The 18,010-nt window shown below is 45.9% G+C and overlaps 1 protein-coding gene across 6 annotated transcripts in view; it reads left to right on the forward strand.

The window, feature by feature from the left end:
- The window catches only part of KDM6A (lysine demethylase 6A), a 794,872-nt gene extending 789,034 nt beyond the window's left edge, over nucleotides 1-5,838 (forward strand). For all 6 annotated transcript variants that reach the window (XM_082247554.1, XM_082247553.1, XM_082247555.1 and 3 more), the window contains one exon: nucleotides 5,283-5,838. In XM_082247554.1, the coding sequence (XP_082103680.1) occupies nucleotides 5,283-5,312 (30 nt within the window). In that variant the 3' untranslated portion in view covers nucleotides 5,313-5,838. The remainder of the gene's footprint in view (nucleotides 1-5,282) is intronic.
- The last annotated feature ends 12,172 nt before the right edge of the window (nucleotides 5,839-18,010 follow it).

Below are 18,010 nucleotides of genomic sequence, written 5' to 3' on the forward strand. Positions count from 1 at the left end.
ATTGGGCTGTGAATGCCTCTTTTCCTCTTTTCCTTATATGAGATTTTTAAGAGCATGCATTGTATGATCCACTGAACTGTTTGTTGCTGTATATTGATTATATAGGTTGCCACCTTACATACATATCTTGCATTTGGGGCCAAGTTGGGCCCCCAAGGAGTATTCAATAGCTCACAATATCATGTGTTTTCATTGTAACATAAGACACTCCATTTCAATAGGTATCGCTTGATTCCCACAACTGGGGTCTACCCATCAGTAGGCTGTCTGCCTCCAAGCTAAACAAGCTAGTTAAAGTGTTCCAACTCCCATACAGGCATCCATTTATAATCACAATCGTAATAATCAGGTTAATTCTGTTATTCTTGGGCTTCTTTCACACGGTCCGCCTCCGCAGGCGGATCCGTGTTGCTCAGCGGGGATCGATCCGCGATCCCCGCTGAGCCGGGCGGATGACAGCTCCGTCTCCGCTTGCAGAGCGGAGAGGGAGGTGTCTCAGCACCCGCTGCCCTCTATGGGGGATCGGAGGAGAGCGGACCGCTTGTCCGCTCTCATCAGATCCGCTCCGCTCCGATTACTGAACGGATGGAAAAATAGGGTTTCCATCCGTCCAGATTTCAGTACAGGATCGGATGCGGATGGCAGCGGGTGTCAGCGGAGGTGACCTCCGCTGACACCCGCTGCCCCATAGAGCTGCATGGAGGATCCGATCAGATCCGCCTAAAAAACTGACAGGCGGATCTGATCGGACCGCCCGTGTGAAAGAGCCCTTATACAACTTGCTTACACTGTGGAACACTGGATTAAGCAGGAAAAAGTATCTAAACAGAAAGGGAAAAGGCAGTTAATACTGGACATCCACCAGCCAGGAAATGTCAGGCTTTATCTGTCTTGCTGCAGCTTCTAATATGTACTTTGAGAAACTCATAGTAGTAAACCGTTTTACTACAGGAGAGGATACTGTACAACTGTGAAAGACTGAAGTCTGTTTACACCTCAAATTCTGAGATAGGACTACAGCATTTGGTGAACATGTACAGGAATTTATATGTACTTTACAAAACAGTCTAATACATAGGTGTTGATAGAGCCTTGCTGTGTTAGGGGACATGTAGTAGCATTTGGTAAATAGAGCAGTGCATTGTTTTAGTATGCATGTTTCTAAATTAAATTTCTCTTTCGTTTATTGATGGACACAGCAATTCATAAATCATAAATACTGGGTTATATTGCCTCCTCCAGGAGTAGGACTAGGCAGAACAAAAAACACCTGGCTATGCCCATGGGCCATCCTCATCTTGGTATATACCCCTTCCGCTCTAGGTAATCAGTTTTAATCCATCTAGTCAGGAGTAAGGACCTAGGCTCCTGGCTGGGGTCTCTGGTCCTAGCATATTAATTGTTTTTTCTTCCTTAAATCTTTTTTGTTTTTTCTCTCGGGAGATCTACAATCAACTGCCAGGCTGGGCGATGGGCTGGATAATCTACATCCAGTGGTCCCCCCAGCTCAGCCAGTGTGGGTATAGTGCAGGGAGGGTCCCAGTGCAGAGACCGATGCACAGCGGAGTCTCCCCTAAAGTGTGTCCTACCTTCAGGAGGGGGTCCCCTTGCAGAGGGTGCAGTGTTGCAGAGGGCACAGGGAAGATCCTGGCAGTATGCTGTTGCTGATGGCGGCCATTTTCCCCTAGTCTGGCTGGTCTCCAGTTGGCCATGTTTGCGTAGCCCGATGTCGCAGGGGACATTTTCCCTTATTATGGCTGCGCTCTGGTTGGCAGCCATGTTTGTGTAGCCCAATGATGCCATGGGGGCTATTTTCCCTTAGTCTGACTGGTCTCTGGTAGGTGGCCATGTTTGTGTAGCCCGATGTCACAGGGGTCATTTTCCCTTAGTCCTGGAGACCATACGAAGCCTTGTGGGGATACCAAGGCTCCTCCTCAGTTTCCTCCTCCTGTGCCAGGGACATATGAACAGGGATGGCGTCCATGGTGCTGCTGGGTCTGAATTCTCTGCGCTCCTCCGATCGGTAGGGTGAGTCCTTGGGGGTCCCTGTTATCTCTCTGCTGATAGGTACCCTGAGCCTTGGGAGGATCCTTTAGTGGTGCCAAAAGAGTTTTTGTACTGCAAGGTCTTCCTTTCCTTATGGAGTCTCAGGTTCACATCTCCCCCACTGACCCCCTCATGGAGGCGACAGGTCACTCAGAACCCCAGCTTCCCATGGTTGCACTGATGGTGGTCCTGCAGTCCTTAGTGTTCCAGGTGGAAGTGGCTTGTTGGTAAAGGCCAGGAGGAAGCGCTCCCCACCTTTCCCTGCTCAGTCTCTCACATCTAATTCGAAATCTGATGCCGCTGTAGACGTGGCCTGTCCATGGGGGCTTAATATCACACCCCCAGATCCATCCGATAGTGAGGATGATTCCTCCATGGTCGCAGCAGTGAATGAAAATGATTTGGTAGGCGCACTTATCACTTTAGTGCGTGAGACTTTAAAAATGGAGGACGCGGCTGATGTAGCCATGGACATGACTGTGTTGTTTGGTAGCATAAGTCACCTCGCACTCCAAAGGGGTTTCCTTATGTGCCTTTATTTTGACAGGTTTTCCTATAAGGAATGGTCACAACCAAAATTACTGTTTGGGATCCCCAAATGTTTTGCTGTACGTTACCAACTTTAAAAAAGTGGACTAGTCCATCAGTGGTGGACCCTCCCGTTTCCAGGTTGAACAAAGCTACCATGATTCGGTAGAGGAATCCCCGTCCTTTAAGGACCCAGGAGAGAGGAAAGCAGAGGCTATGGCACGCAACATGGTCACTATGGCTGGACCGACATTGCAGCCAGTCTTTGCCTCAGCTTTGATGTCTCAGACCCTAACTAAATGGGCCAAGCATTTGCACCAGGGCCTGGGGGGGGGGGGGGGGGTGAGCAGGTCCCCGCTGCTTATGTTGATTTAGCAGACCAGTTGGTCCATGCGCTGCAGTTTATTTGTGATGCAGCTTTGGATACAGCTTCTGTGGTGTCCAAACTCTGTTTCAGTGGTGGTGATTAGGCACATGCTGTGGCTTAAGAGTTGGTCCCCTGACCAAGCCTCTAAGAAAGCTCTCATTGATCTGCCCTTTCAAAAGATCACCTGTTTGGGGCTACCCTAGATTACATCATTAAGGGTGTCACGGGGAGGACGAGTACCTTCCTGCCATAGTCTAGGAAAGGAAGGAGCCTCGTCAGAGGGGGGCCCTCCTCAGCCCATAGAAAATTTTGTGCTTCTGGGACAGAGAATAAGGAAAATAGATCTTTAAAACCTTCCCCCGAAGGTTCCAAGCATCCTTTGGTTCTGGTAAGCTTAGAACTAGCATCTCCGGACCTGCAGACAAGTCCCCTTTGGGGATCCACAAAATTATTATTTTTGGGGTACCCAGAAAGGGGGACAAAGCTTGTCCTTTTCGGGGTTTTTTAAATCGGGAGTCTCCTTGTGAGGATTTAATTCCTGCAAAGGTTCAGCTGATGTCTGAACTACCTAAGGTCCCCCCTATCTCTGTCCACAAAACTGATTTACCTAGGTCTGATTCTAATTCTTGCCAGGGTGGTCCTTCCTCTGGCCAAACTTTAGGAACCACAGACCGGGATTCACCGGTTGCTGTCACACAGATAGATAGTTCTCTCTCCCATTTTGCATACGGGTTCTGAGTCTGGTGGTATCCACCTTCAAGATGTTTGCACAGTCCTTCATACAGCTCCTTTAGCATGTTCAGCTCCAAAGGAGGATACTATGGTTCGTGGCGAGATCACGGGTTCCTCTGGCAGATGCCGCAGGCGTCCAAGGGCCACGATAAGGCCCATATCATCCTCAACTCAGGCTTCTTCCACAATTCCTGCGAGGAATCGAGGGCAAGGATCTTCCAATCCGTCTGGTGGCCATAAACGTCCCTTGGGAGCTTCCTCTCAGAGAAAACCAGTTGTCCCAAGGGCTAATCTACCATCCTGCTTTACAGTCGTTGGTTTTAATTGCTTAGCTATTGAAAGGTACTGAGGAATAGAGGTCTGTCTGGATCGGTGATTACTGCTATGGTGAAAGCGTACCTTTCTTGGTGTCTATTGGTGCTCATCCTCGATCCTTTTCTGTGGCTCGGATCTTAATCTTTCTTCAACAGGGCTTTGATCAGAAGTTGGCCTTGAGTACCATCAAGGGCCAGGTGTCTGCCCTGGCAATCTTCTTTCAGCAACCCCTAGCCACACTTTCATTCGTACCTTCATTCAAGGGTTTGACATGTGGCTCAACCTGTACAGTCACTTTTGCCGCCATGGGATTTAAATTTAGTGCTTTTGGTTCTCCATAAACCTCCATTTGAGAATATTCGGGAGATTCCCTTGACTACGTTATCCCAGAAGGTGACATTCTTGGTGGCTATTACCTCGGCCCGCAGGGTATCAGAATTGGCGACATTATCCTGTCTCAGTCCCTATTTAGTGGTCTATAGGAATAAAGTGGTTCTTCGTCCCTGTCCATCATTCCTGCCCAAAGTTGTCTCTGACTTCCATTTGAAATGAGGGCTTTGTGTTGATGTCCCTGTGTCCCAAACGGCTCATTCCAAGGAATTTGTTTTGCACACCTTGGATGTGGTTTGTGCGATTCCGGTGTATCTGGCAGCTACTGAGTCCCTTCGGAGGTCAGACTCACTTTTTGTGCTTACGGATGGACCAGGAAAAGGGCTGGCCGCTTCTTTGGCTTCCATCTCCAGATGGATCAGACAGACGGTGGCTCAGGCCTATTCCATTAAAGGTCAGGTTCCACCTTTCCCTGTCACAGCGCATTCTACTCGGGCGTGGAGTGCTTCTTGCGCCTTCCATCATCGGGCATCAAAGGCAGCCACTTGGTCATTGATGCATACCTTCACAAAATTCTATAAGGTAGATTATTTGGCATCTGCAGCTGCTGCTTTTGGCTGCAAAGTTTTGCAGGCTGCTGTTGAGGGAGTGTTCCCTCTTGTCCCAGTAGTTATGATTTATGGGCGTTGTGTCCGTCGATGAACGAAAGAGGAAATGGTATTTTTGTACACACCTAGAGCAGAGAGGGGGTTAATATACCAAACTGAGAACAGCCCATGGGCGTAGCCAGGTGTTTTTTGTTCTGCCTAGTCCTACTCCTGGAGGAGGCAATATAACACAATAGTTATGATTTATGAAGCGATGTGTCCGTCGAACTCTGAGAAATGGATTTTATGGTAAGTACAAAAATCCCATCTTTTGGATTTAAAAAAAAAAACTTAACTTTTTTTTTTTTTCTCCCCAGGCTCCTCCAATGCCTTCACCATCTTCTTGACATTTTTCTGTGGACAGTAAATACGGACATTTCTGATATTCAGGAAGCAACCCAGTTCTGCACCACTGTTTTTTATTTTTATTTTTTTTTTTCCTTTTATTTTTTTTAGGTAGCTGTTCCATAAAGGCTGCTGGCTGAAAGCTGCGTCTATGCAACCTTCCAAGTGCGGAGTGTCAACCAACTGGACAGGAGATGTGCTCCTATTCCAGGACTTTACTATAAATAATGCTGATCCAGCTATTCATTAAAGAAGAAATCCACGTTTTGTATATATATATATCTGACAAAACTGGCAACATTATACAGACTACTGACTTGAAAATCACTTTAGGGTTTTTTTTTTTCTTACAATTTTTTTTTCTCCTGCTTTCTTTGTTTAACTGAAAATGTTTAATTTCTATCCCACATCCTTTTCCAGTTTTGTTTGAATTAAGTACTAACTTAGCTTGTTGTCTTTGTAAGGTAGAACTTTTATGTCTTTTGGGCAATTTTTTAATGTGAAATGTGATATATTTTTTTTTTTTTCTCTCTTAACCAGCTTTGTTTTTCATTTCGGTCTTGTTTTAAAACCATGACGGTTACAATTTATGTTTCCTAAAAAAAGAAGAAAAAAAAATATATAAAAAACTAACAGCCAAGTCACAAAGATAAATGGGTTGCACATAGACTAAGGAATAAACTTCAGATTTGTGATTTTTGTTTCTAATCTTGATGTAAATTTACACTATTTATAAATACATATTTATTGCTTGAAAATATTTGTGAATGGAATGCTGTTATTTTTTCCAGATTACCTGCCATTTAAATTTAAGGAGTTTTGTCATTTGAAACACTACTCCTGTTACATTTTCTATGTGTAAATAAAACTGCTTAGCATTGTACAGAAACTTTTATTAAAACTGTTTAATGTTTAAAACGTTTTTTTTTTTTTTCTGTTTGAATTTTACCAGAATCAATGTACAGTGCTTAGTCTTTTTTTCATGTTCAGATCTACATATATAAATATATATATTTATATATACACGTGTGTGTGTATATATGTACATAGATATCAATTATTGTGTGGGAGGCCGACTACGTTTTATATAAGGTCTATATCACTAGTAGATCAGATGTCTACTGTAAGTATTGCTTACAAAACTGTTTTTGTTTGTTTTTTTATTATAAATATATAGTACGTTATAATCTGCAGTGTCCCTCAAATTTTTTTTTAAATTGTTAAAGATGCAATAAAACAAAACATTTAAGCCCTGTTGACTATGATGAAATAGCTGTCCAATAATTTAGAGTTGTTTTGTATCTCCTGGCAAAAGATGGTGATATTTATCTTTGCACTTCAGAATGCTACCATTGGCTAACATTCCAAAAGAACCTAGGAAATTATAGGAAACGGGTAACAATGACCCGTTGCGAAGAGTTCTTTAAAAAGTACCTATTTTTGCTTAATATGCAGTGTATCCCAAAGAAATATGTAATAAAGTTCTCCTGATTCTAGAATTTATATTCTTTAAGATTGGTTTTCGTGCATCACTTATGCTTTCAACTTAACTTACGGTGTGAGAGAGAGATATATATATATATATATATATATATATATATATATATATATATACATTTTTTTTCCCCAGTTACGACTGAAAAATTTAGACTTTATTTTTGAGCCTGAAACGCAATGCAAATAAAACAACATAATTTAATTTATGTTGAGAAGTTGTGTAGTGTTTTATGTTCTTTTCAGCGTTGTCAATTGTTACGGCTAATACATTTGTACACAGAACTGATTGTAAACTCAATATGATTATGTGCGTTTATCACTCTGCATTTAAGGATTTTTGAACAATGAGGAACACTATGGGCAATACATTCTAATTTTTTCACTTACCACTTTTCCTTTTTTCCATTTCATGCTCCTCTACTGTGCAGTATCCTTGCCTTTCCCACTATTTTCTGTGTATCTTGTACATACAGTAAACGTGTTTTCTCTTTCGTTCGACAGACACAGCGCTCCATAAATCATAGCTGCTGGGTTATATTGCCTCCAGGAGTAGGACATGGCAGAACAAAACACCTGGCTATGCCCATGGGCCGTCCTCAGCTTGGTATATAACCCCCCTCTCAGCTCTAAGTAATCAGTTTTATTCTGTCTAGTCAAGAGTAAGGACCTAGGCTCCCAGCTGGGATCTCTGGTCCTCACAATTTTTCTCCTTCCTTACAAGTTTTTTGTTTTTTCTCTCGGGAGATCTACAATCAACCGCCGGGCTGAGCGACGGGCTGGATTATCTAGATCCAGTGGTCCCCCCCCCCCCCCCCAGCCCAGCCAGCGAGCACGTTCAGACCGCAGCTATGCACTAGGTCGGCCACGACATAGCTTCAGAGACAGAGGCTGGCCTGCGAGTTAAATGTCTCGCAGGGTAGCATATGACCGGACTTGGATCTGAGTCTCAGCAGTCCCTTGGCTGACAGCTCCCCTACTTTGATGGCAAGGATTCTCTCTGGAGCGTTAAAAGCACAATGGAAGGGTGCTTAGTCGTCGTACCCCCCAACTCCCCTTTTGGCATTTTTTTTTTTTTGGGTGGTGGACGCGGGTGGCCTCCAGGGACGGTCGGACCTGCATGCAGGTTCCCTCCTCCCATCCTTACATCCCTCAGTGAACTGGGTTTCCCCCGTCTGGACTTGGAGTCTGGTGGGGGTCTCAGAGCAGAAGATGTAGCGGAGACCCCTGGGGTCTCCCCCGCTATCCCCACTCTGTACGGGTCCTGGGATAGTGTGTGTCTTGCCCGTGTAGTCTGAAGGGATCCCAGTGTAGGGGACTCGTAGGTGCATGCAATGCAGGGGGTCCAAATGCAGAGACCGATGCAGAGTGCGCAGCGTAGTCTCCCCTAACGTGTTGCCAGATTTGCTGTTTGGAGGCTGAAGAGTGGGAAATTTGAGTGGAGAGTGATGAACAGTTTTGTTTTTGACTGCTGGTGACTGGTTTGCATTTTTAGGGGCTCTTTCTTTGCAGTTTTTTTTCCTTTTTTTTTTTTTTTTTTTTTTAAATCTTTGTCACTTTTTAAATAGCCTTTTTCTCTATCATTCATTGACGGATGCAGTCTCTGATCATCTTTATATCAGTAGGGTTATACTGCCCCCTACAGGAGTAGGACTCAAGGCAAAAAAAAGTTCTGGCTACCCTTTTGTGCAGTCCCAGGGGGGGTAAAATCTCTCTCCCTTCTAAAGGATGTCATTTTTAATCTCCCTAGTCAGGAGTAAGGACCTAGTTTCTTGCTGGGATCTCTGGTCCTGGCAAAAGTTTTTTGCTAGTTTTTTTTTTTTTTTTTTAGTTGGCTTTTCTCAGAATTCTTTTCCTGTGAGATCCACAAGCAACTATCTGGGCGACAGGCTGGATATATAGATCCAATGGTCATGCCAGCGCACGCAGACCCCAGCTTTGCGCTAGGTCAGCCGCAACATAGTCCCACCGGACGGGGACTTGCCCCGCAAGTTAAACATCTTGCCAGATCGCATACGTCCACGTCTAGGCCCGGGTCACTTTGGCAGAGAGGGGTACCGTCGGACTCTCACAACCCTGGGTTCTCCTCTGTCCTGTTACGCACCCCCCACCTACCTGCCCCCTCCTCACTACTGGGGCCATGGGACGTTTGTAACTACTCCCAGGGGGGCGAGCTTCAGGTCGAAGGGGGTGGGGGGTGCGCCGCTGGCGACAAACGAACAATCGTGCAGGGGGGTTTTACCAGTCACTCCCAGGGCTCCCTTCCTGTCAATCCAGTCCAGGAAGCTGAGGGGTCCCCACGAGGGTCCTCAGTAGCTTCACAGGACTGCCATTGTAGCCCATGTGCTCTGCAAGATTCTAAAGTGCTGGTCTGCGAATCAGACCTTAAAAGCCTTGACTGATCTGCCTTTTCAAGGAGATTGCCTGTTTGGGGCTACCCTGGATGACATCAAAGGTCTCACAGGGGGTAAGAGTACCTTTCTCCCACAGGCTAACAAGGGTAATGACCCGTGTCGCAGATGGGGCCCCTCCTTTTCAGCACATACATATTTTCATCCCTCGGGGTCAGTCGATAGGGCAAAGTCCTCAAAGGCAACCACCTGAGGGGGTCTGGCAAACAAAAATCGAGTTTATCCAGACCTGAGGACAAAGCCCCTTCGGCCTAAAGGCGTGCCCTCACCCGTATCTCGGGTGGGGGGACGTCTTTGCCGATTCCCGGCCCTGTGGCGGTCCCGGATACAAGATAAATGGGTTCACAAGGTCATACAGTCCGGGTACAAGATCCGAGTTTTGTTCCGTTCCACCGGGGAGGTTCTTCCCTTCCAATGTCGGACTGTCCCCGGATTGCTTACAGACTCTTTGGGGCGGTACAGGACCTGGTACAACAGTGAGTAATAGTTCTGGTTCCGTATGCGGAACGTTTTCAGGGCTTTTTTTCAACCCTGTTTACGGTCCCCAGGAAGGAAGACAAGGTCCAATCCTGGAACTGAAGGCACTAAATTGCTTTGTGCAAGTTCAAAAATTCAAGATGGTATACATTCGCATGTTGGTGGCTTCCCTACATCAGGGGGATTTCTTGGCCTCGATAGACATCAAAGATGCCTACCTTCACATCCCTATATGTGCAGGACATCAATGGTTTCTGCGTTTTGCCGCTTTGCTTAGTCCACTGGACCGAGTACCTTCGGGGTTGTCCAGTGCGAATTCAGTTGGACAATGCCACTGCCGTGGCTTATGTCAATCAGCAAGGGGGCACCAAAAGTGTCCTTACGGCCTTGAAAATGGCCGGCATCCTGCAATGGGTGGAACGCTTTTTTCCAGCTCTCTCCGCTGTTCACATTCCAGGAGTGGAAAATTGGCAGGTGGATTTCCTCCGTCCAGAATACAGAGAAATTATTTAGCGCTAGATCAACAAAACCCTGGTACTAAAGCTACTGAACACTGAAAGGTCAAACCAAAACTTCAAGCAATATGTAAAACGGAAAATAGTGCAGCGCTCAGTAAAACTAAAATGAATGACAACCTAAATAAATAATGAATTAACCACTTTAATACAGGGCACTTCCCTCCCTTCCCACCCAGGCCAATTTTCCCCTTTTAGCGCTGTTGCATTTTGAATGACAATTGCGCGGTCATGCAACACTGTACTTACACCAAATTTATATCATTTTTCCCCCACAAATAGAGCTTTCTTTTGGTGGTATTTGATCACCTGTGCGATTTTTACTTTTTGCTAAACAAATAAAAAAAAGACAGAAAAGTTTGAAAAAAAAAAGTTTTTTTGTTTGTTATACAATTTTGTAAATAAGTTTTTTCCTGCACTGATGAGACTGCACTGACAGGCACTGATGAGGAGGCAATGATGGGGTGGCACTGATAGGCGGCACTGATAGACACTGATATGTGGCACTGATATGCAGCATTGGTTGGCACTGATAGGCGACACTGCTGGGCACTGATAGGCGGCATTGATGGGCACTGATAGGCGGCACTGACGGGCACTGATAGGTGGCACTGACGGGCACTAATGGGCACTGATGGGCAGCACTGATGGGCGGCACTGACGGGCGGCACTGATAGGCGGCACTGGTGGGCAATAATGGGCACTGGTGGGCGACACTAAAGGATGGCAATGATGGGCACTTGTGGGCAGCACTGATAGGGAGGACACTAGTGGGCATCACTGATGGGAGAGGGCAATGGGGGGCTCCCTGAGCCCTGATCGCCATCCCTGGTGGCCATAGTGGGCATCCCTGGGGTCATAGTGGGCATCCCTGGGGTCATAGTGGGCATCCCTGGTGGATCTAGTGGCATCCCCCCCCCCCCCCCGAGGGTCTGCACTGGTAATCAATGATCTGATTACCAGTGCCGACCCCCCCCCCCCCCCTGTCAGGGGAGCCGCCGATCGGCGCTCCTTTACTCGTGCCTGTCAGGCACGAACTAAGGAAAGCCGATCAACGGCTGTTCCTGTTTTACTATGTGACCAGCCGTGATTGGACACGGCTGATCACATGGTAAAGAGCCTCCGTCAGAGGCTCTTTACCGAGATCGGAGATGCAGGGTGTCAGACTGACACCCCGCATCGCCGCTCTGCGCGCCCCCGGGGGGCGCCCAGAGCGGTGTTATCCTGCCGCCGTCATATGACGTCCGGTCAGGATAACTCAACCACATTCCCGCCGTCAATTTGTAATAGGGCGGGCGGGAAGTGGTTAATATCTGTATGGAATAAATATATATCAAAGTCCATAGAGAGTCCAACAGCAGAGCAGATTAGTCATCAAGGGAGACAACCTTAAGTGGAGGAAGATGAATGACATGCGTTGTAGCTCCAAGTGTGACAGCCCATCCAACAATAAAACTACAATGATACTACTGATGGATACGATCCTCTAAGGGTACACTCTGCTCCGTGAAGGACAATGGGTCCGGTATCATAAATGATAAAAGAGAAGATGACCCTAATGCTCTGTGTGCAACAAGTATATCGCTGTTTTCCAGTTTGTCTAAAAGCGCCTTTGTGCAAAAATAAAAAAAAAAAGCGCTTTTTGGACGCCATGGTTGTTCAAATTTTCCAGGCACAAAGCACTGGAAAAGCACAGGCAGGGCACTGGAAAAGTATGTAGCTGCAATCCTGTGCTGAAATGGCATGATACAATGTGATCCGTTAGGATCACAGCTTTGTATCATGACGTTTAGTGTATTTACACTTTGGAATTTGCCGCCGGTTTCACCCCCCCCCCCCCCCCCCGGTTTGCAATGCTCGCAGGGAGGGAACCGGAAGGCAAGTGCCGGCAATCGGCCGTGCACAGAGCGGGGGATTGCAGGGAAGGGGATTAACATTGCGGGGTAATCCCGACTGTGGCTCGGGGTTACCACTTTTGGTACTGAAAATTAACCCCGAGCCACACTCAGAAATACCGCCAGGGAGGTTAAGGGTGTTTGTTTTTCAGGTGCATGTCATCTTGTTCTGATGAGTCCTAGGTTGCCTGGTTGGCTATGGTTTAGCCTTGGGGAATTAATTTTCTGCTGTTCCCACCCCTCATTTTTATGGCACTGCTTTGGGACGTCCCTTCTGATATGAAGATCAGAGACTGCATCCGTCAATGAACAATAGAGAAAATTGGATTTTTGTCTTACCGTAAAATCCTTTTCTCTGATCATTGACGGACGCAGTACCCGCCCCTCTATTTGAGTTGGGTTGGTATTATTTTCTCTGACACTGCTTTGATACAAAACTGACATCCTATAGCAGGGGGAGGGAGTATACCCCCTTAGACTGCCCATAGGCATAGCCAGAACTTTTTTTCCTGCCTAGTGTCCTACTCCTGTAGGGGCAGTATAACCCTACTGCTATGAAATCAGAGACTGCGTCCGTCAATGAACATCAGAGAAAAGGATTTTGGGGTAAGACAAAAATCCAATTTTTTTTTCTTTCCTTCCTTCAGACTACTAATTAAAGGAAGTGGTTAATTGGTCACGGGTGCTTCAGGTTCTATTTACATTTCTGCAGGACTCCTTTCTGAGCTTGCCACCTTTTTGCTTGCTGGCTCTCTGACCTAGTGGACCTTGACTAAGTGGTGAATTAAAAAAGAGTTTAAAACAGGAGATAACAGGAGTCTTCTCACCTGTAAGTAACATCTGAAATTTTCTATTGTATTGTAACCGGGAAAATTAGCAAATTGCAACACTGCACAGAACTGACAACCTTGAAAAGGAATTTTGATATAAAGGCTGGTAATGGCGCTACCCATAAGAATAGAGAGGACCCCTTGAAAGGGGTCCTCTGCTCACTGAGCAGGTGGCTAGTGGGGTTAATGGGGAGGGAGGAGGGGTAAGTCAGGATAATCCGGTAGGAAGATTGGTTAATACAGTCAGAGGGAGTGGTAGTTGCTCACAGAAAAGGAAGGTCAGCCCTGGGTTTGAGTACCCTAACAGATTTGCCATGTTGGGTGATGTGGGGGTGGCTGCCCTAGATGTCACTGCTATCCCTAACAGCCGGGAGAGCAGTCCGTCTAGTAGAGGTGGTGAGGGGACTGTAGGTAGGCCTAGACAGTTGGTGGTAATTGGGGATTCTATATTTAGGACTGATAGAATAATTTGTTGCCAGGATCACCTCAACAGAATGGTTTGCTGTCTCCGTGGTGCCAGAGTTCGGCGTGTGGTGAACCGGGGTTTATAAACTACTGGGAGGGGCTGGGCTTGACCCAGCTGTCTTGATCCACATTGGAACCAATGACAGAATATACTGAAGGTGGAGGCTCCTTAACCAATATAATGAACTAGGCTGCAAGTTGAAGATAAGGACCTCCAAGGTGATATTCTCTGAAATATTGCCTGTGCCATGCACAACACAGGAAAGACGGGGAGATTAGAGAGCTGAGTGCATGCTTCAAGACCTGGTGTAAGAAGGAGGGATTTGGGTTTTTAGAGCACTGGGCTCATTTTTCATTGGGCTGCAACCTATATGCTAAAGATGGTTTGCACCTAAATAGAAGGGGGTCTTTTGTGCTAGGGGCGAGGTTTATGGGAAGGCTGGAAGAGTTTTTAAACTAGGATTGAGGGGGGAGGGTGAATTAGATTATAATGGGGCAGACAGGGGTCAGCCCCTAGTGGTGGGTGGAATGGGGGAGAGTTATGGCAGAGGATAAGAAGTTTCCCATGTTGCAAACAACCATTGGAAATGGTACTATTGGTACCAAAATAAAAAATATGCAAAATAGGTGTGCAAAATGTGACAATGAATTAAAGTTTGTTTACGAATGCCAGAAGTCTGCCAAGCAAAAATAGGTGAGTTGGAAGCTCTGGTGCACGAGGAGAACTATAATGTAATTGGTATTGGTGAATCTTGGCTTCATTCTTCAAATGACTGGGCTATTCATTTTCCTGGTTATGCTCTCTTTCAGAAAGACACGGTAAAACAGAGGGGTAGGGGTGTCTCTATGTGAGATGTGATCTCAAAGTGAGTGTGAAAGAGGACCTAGTTGATGTAGAGCAGGGGTGGGGAACTTTTTTTCTGCCAAGGGCCATTTGAGTATTTATAAAATCATTCGGGGGCCGTACAAAATTATCAACTTAAAAATGCGCCTATTATATTTGGTCAAACATTTAATTAACTCACCCCTATTGTGATGGCTGCAACTGCTTCTCTTTGGTGAGGTATGTGATGTTAGCTGGTATTGATGATGTTGCTACTGGCAACTGGTTTTCCAGGTTTGCGTCGATCAGTCTTGAGCGCAGTTGACTTTGTGGTGGTAAGTTTTGAAAAGAACTGCTGGCGGGTACAGCTGGCTGGTAATGCTGTGAGTACTGCTGGCTCAGGCTGGTACTGCTGTGGCTACTGCTGGCTCAGGCTGGTACTGCTGGCTAATATTGCTGTGGATACTGCTGGCTCAGGCTGGTTCTGCTGGCTGATACTGTGCTGTATTTACTGCTGGCTGGTACTGCTGGCTCTGGCTGGTTCTGCTGTGGGTATTTGCTTTCTCTGGCTGGTACTGCTGGATTTTAGTGCCCCCGTTAATGCAGAGTGATTGGGGCCCCCCGTTAATGCAGAGTGATTGGGGCCCCCCGTTAATGCAGAGTGATTGGGGCCCCCCGTTAATGCAGAGTGATTGGTGGCCCCCCGTTAATGCAGAGTGATTGGTGCCCCCCGTTAATGCAGAGTGATTAGTGCCCCCTTAATGCAGAGTGATTGGTGCCCACTACACGACACTGCCCACTACACTGAACTACACTGCCCACTACACTGCACCACACTGCCCACTACCCTACACTGCCCCCTATACTACACTGCCCACTGCACTACACTGCCCACTACACTGCACACCGCACTGCACTCAACTGCCCACCACACTACACTGCCCACTGCGCTACACTGCACTGCCCACCACACTACACTGCGCTACACTACACTGCCCACTGCACTAGCCATTACAGTACACTGTCCTACATACAGTATTCCTATACTGACCCTAACTGCTCTCCCCTAACTCACTCTGTCTGGCTGTGTGGCTGGCTGGCTGCTGACTTACCTGATATTCTACTTGAAGAGAGGAGGAGAAGAGACGGCGGTTCAGATGCAGAGGCGGGACTCCAGGAGCATCCCGTGCGCACGTGCCACCCGGGATCTGAGAAAGGCCAGGCCCCCTGCTGCCACACATGACCCTATTCACCCAATAACAGGGCGCAGTCTGACAGGGGACATGGCGGCCTGGAGTGCGGGACACCATAGCGGCTCGCGAGTGACACAGTGGCGCAAGATTTTGCCCACCTAAATTTTGCACCGCACCCCCCACGCTACGCCACTGATAGTAAGGCCGGCCCTGGGTGCCCCCGTCCAGGATCGGCCATGCAAAGCAGGGATAGTGTCCTCAGTCTGGGGGCCGGAGCAGAGAACTTTGCGGGCCGCAGGTTCCCCACCCCTGATGTAGAGTGTGATCAGTCTGAATCAGTATGGGTGGAAATGTACATGGAAAGATTATCATTGGAGTTTGTTATAGACCTCCCAGTATTAATGAGGAGGCAGAGACTTAGCTCCTGGCACAGATAGAAAGGGCTAGGGCAGTGATGATAATGGGTATTTTTAACTACTAAAGGGACTGTTGGAACAGTTAGCATACATTTATAAAAGGCCCCGACTAAAAATGATGCTCTGTTGGACCTGGTAATCTCAAACCATACAGAGCTTATTGTTCATATAAAAGAACATCTGGGTACGAGTGACCATAATGATTTCGTTTTAATGTTAGCTGTAAGCAAAAAAACGCATGCAGGAAATATAAAAACATTTAACTTTTAGGAGAGCAAATTTTCCAAGGATGAGGGTTGTTTACCAGGATTTAGACTGCGGATATTGGTATCAATGAGCACAGAACAAATGGGAAATTTTCAAAAAGACTATGCAAACTCACTGCAAAGTATATTCCCATGGGCAATACGTTTAAAAGGCTAAAAATTATGTGGCTCATGGCCAAAGTTAAAAAAAAAGCTATAAATAAGAAAAGTGCCTTAAAAAAAAAATATATATATATATATATATATATATATATATATATATATATATATATAACTGAAAGAACACTATCATTGTTGAATTGTTATATAGAATATAACAGAATATGTAAATAGGAAATCAAGGATGCAAAATGAATGACAGATTGCAAAAGAGAACAAACCCCCAAAAATGTCTTCAAATATAATAATAGTAAAAAGGTTAAGTCTGAGCATGTAGGACCTTTACAAAATAATCAGGAGTGGGTGACTGGGGACAAAGAGAATCCAAATGTATTAAATACTTTCTTCAGCTCTGTGTATACAAAGGAGCATGAGGGAGCTCATGACCATAATGAAGATGGTATTGACACAGCCCCAAATGATCCACAATGGCTCAAAAGTGAAATGGTCCAGAAATATTTAGACAGAATAAGGGTGGATAAAGCGCCTGGACCAGATAGCATCCACCCACGCATCCTAATAGAATTGAGTGCTGTCATTTCAAAGCCTTTGTTTCTAATTTTTTAGGGACTCTTTAAGGACTGGAATAGTACCACTGGATTGGCTTAGAGCCAATGTGATGCCTATATTTAAAAAGGGATCAAAATCTTTGCCAAGTAACTATAGACCTGTTAGCTTAACTTCTATGGTCGGGAAGATACTGCAGAGTTTATTTAATAAAAGACCACATAGATGAGTTCTTGCTGGAAAAAAATGTTTTAGGCAACAGACAGCATGGATTCATGAAAGACAGAAGTTGTCAAACAAACCGGATTTCTTTTTATGAGGAGGTAAGTAAAACCTCGGACCGAGGGGTGGCTGTGGATGTAGTATATGTGACGGTGTTCACCGTCACTGGAATTTAAGGACAGATGGGTGATTGTTTGGATTGCTTCATATTTGTCAGCAATGTCTCCATGTAGAAATATTGAGATTTGTTCCCATTTGCTATGAGGTCTCTGACCAGAAGTACAACTCCTAATATGGTCATTCCAGGAAGTTCAATGAGGAGACTGTCTAACAATTTTGCTTTTGTCTGAGGTGGCTTTCCATTCACCTATTGTCGGGTGTGCTAATGAACTCACCTGTTGTCTGCTGAGGGATGTATTGACACTCAGAGTAATGTGTATTGGGGGCTCGTTATGGAACCATTGTTCTGTGTCTGGCTATTGTGTACATTGATTGTCCCCTGGGGGCTTCTGTCTCATTACACATAACAGTCCTTCTAATCAAGCTATCTGACCAATCCCTGCTGACTCATTTTCAAGTCCTCATTTGCATGGCTAAGGAGGACCTGAAGGAGAACGGCATGTACTGTGCAATTGACCAATGGGAAAGCGGTTGTTGGGGGCAGGATGTTCCAAATTCTGTATAAAAGTGTGCTGTGTACTTCCAATAAGATGTCTTCCTGTTTGAACTTACTTACAGCCTGCCTGGTGTTTGTTCTAATGGATTCCGAACGGCACATAGCTGTAGTTTGGATCCCGGTGCCTTGGTTGACCGAACCATCAGACGTTGTGATCTGCAAGCTGACTCACTAGAAACAGAGGAGTGTCGGGAGAGCGGAAGCGAGAGAGCAAGCAAGGGTCTCGTCACAGTATACTTGGATTTTGCAAAGCGTTTGACACCGTTCCCCACACATGGCTAATGTGTAAGGTAAAGTCTACAGGCTTGGAAAGATCAGTTTATAAATGGATAGAAAATTGTCTAAAAGATA

The sequence above is a fragment of the Pelophylax lessonae genome (genome assembly GCF_965119305.1).
Source record: "Pelophylax lessonae genome assembly, chromosome: 2".
Lineage (NCBI taxonomy): Eukaryota > Metazoa > Chordata > Amphibia > Anura > Ranidae > Pelophylax > Pelophylax lessonae.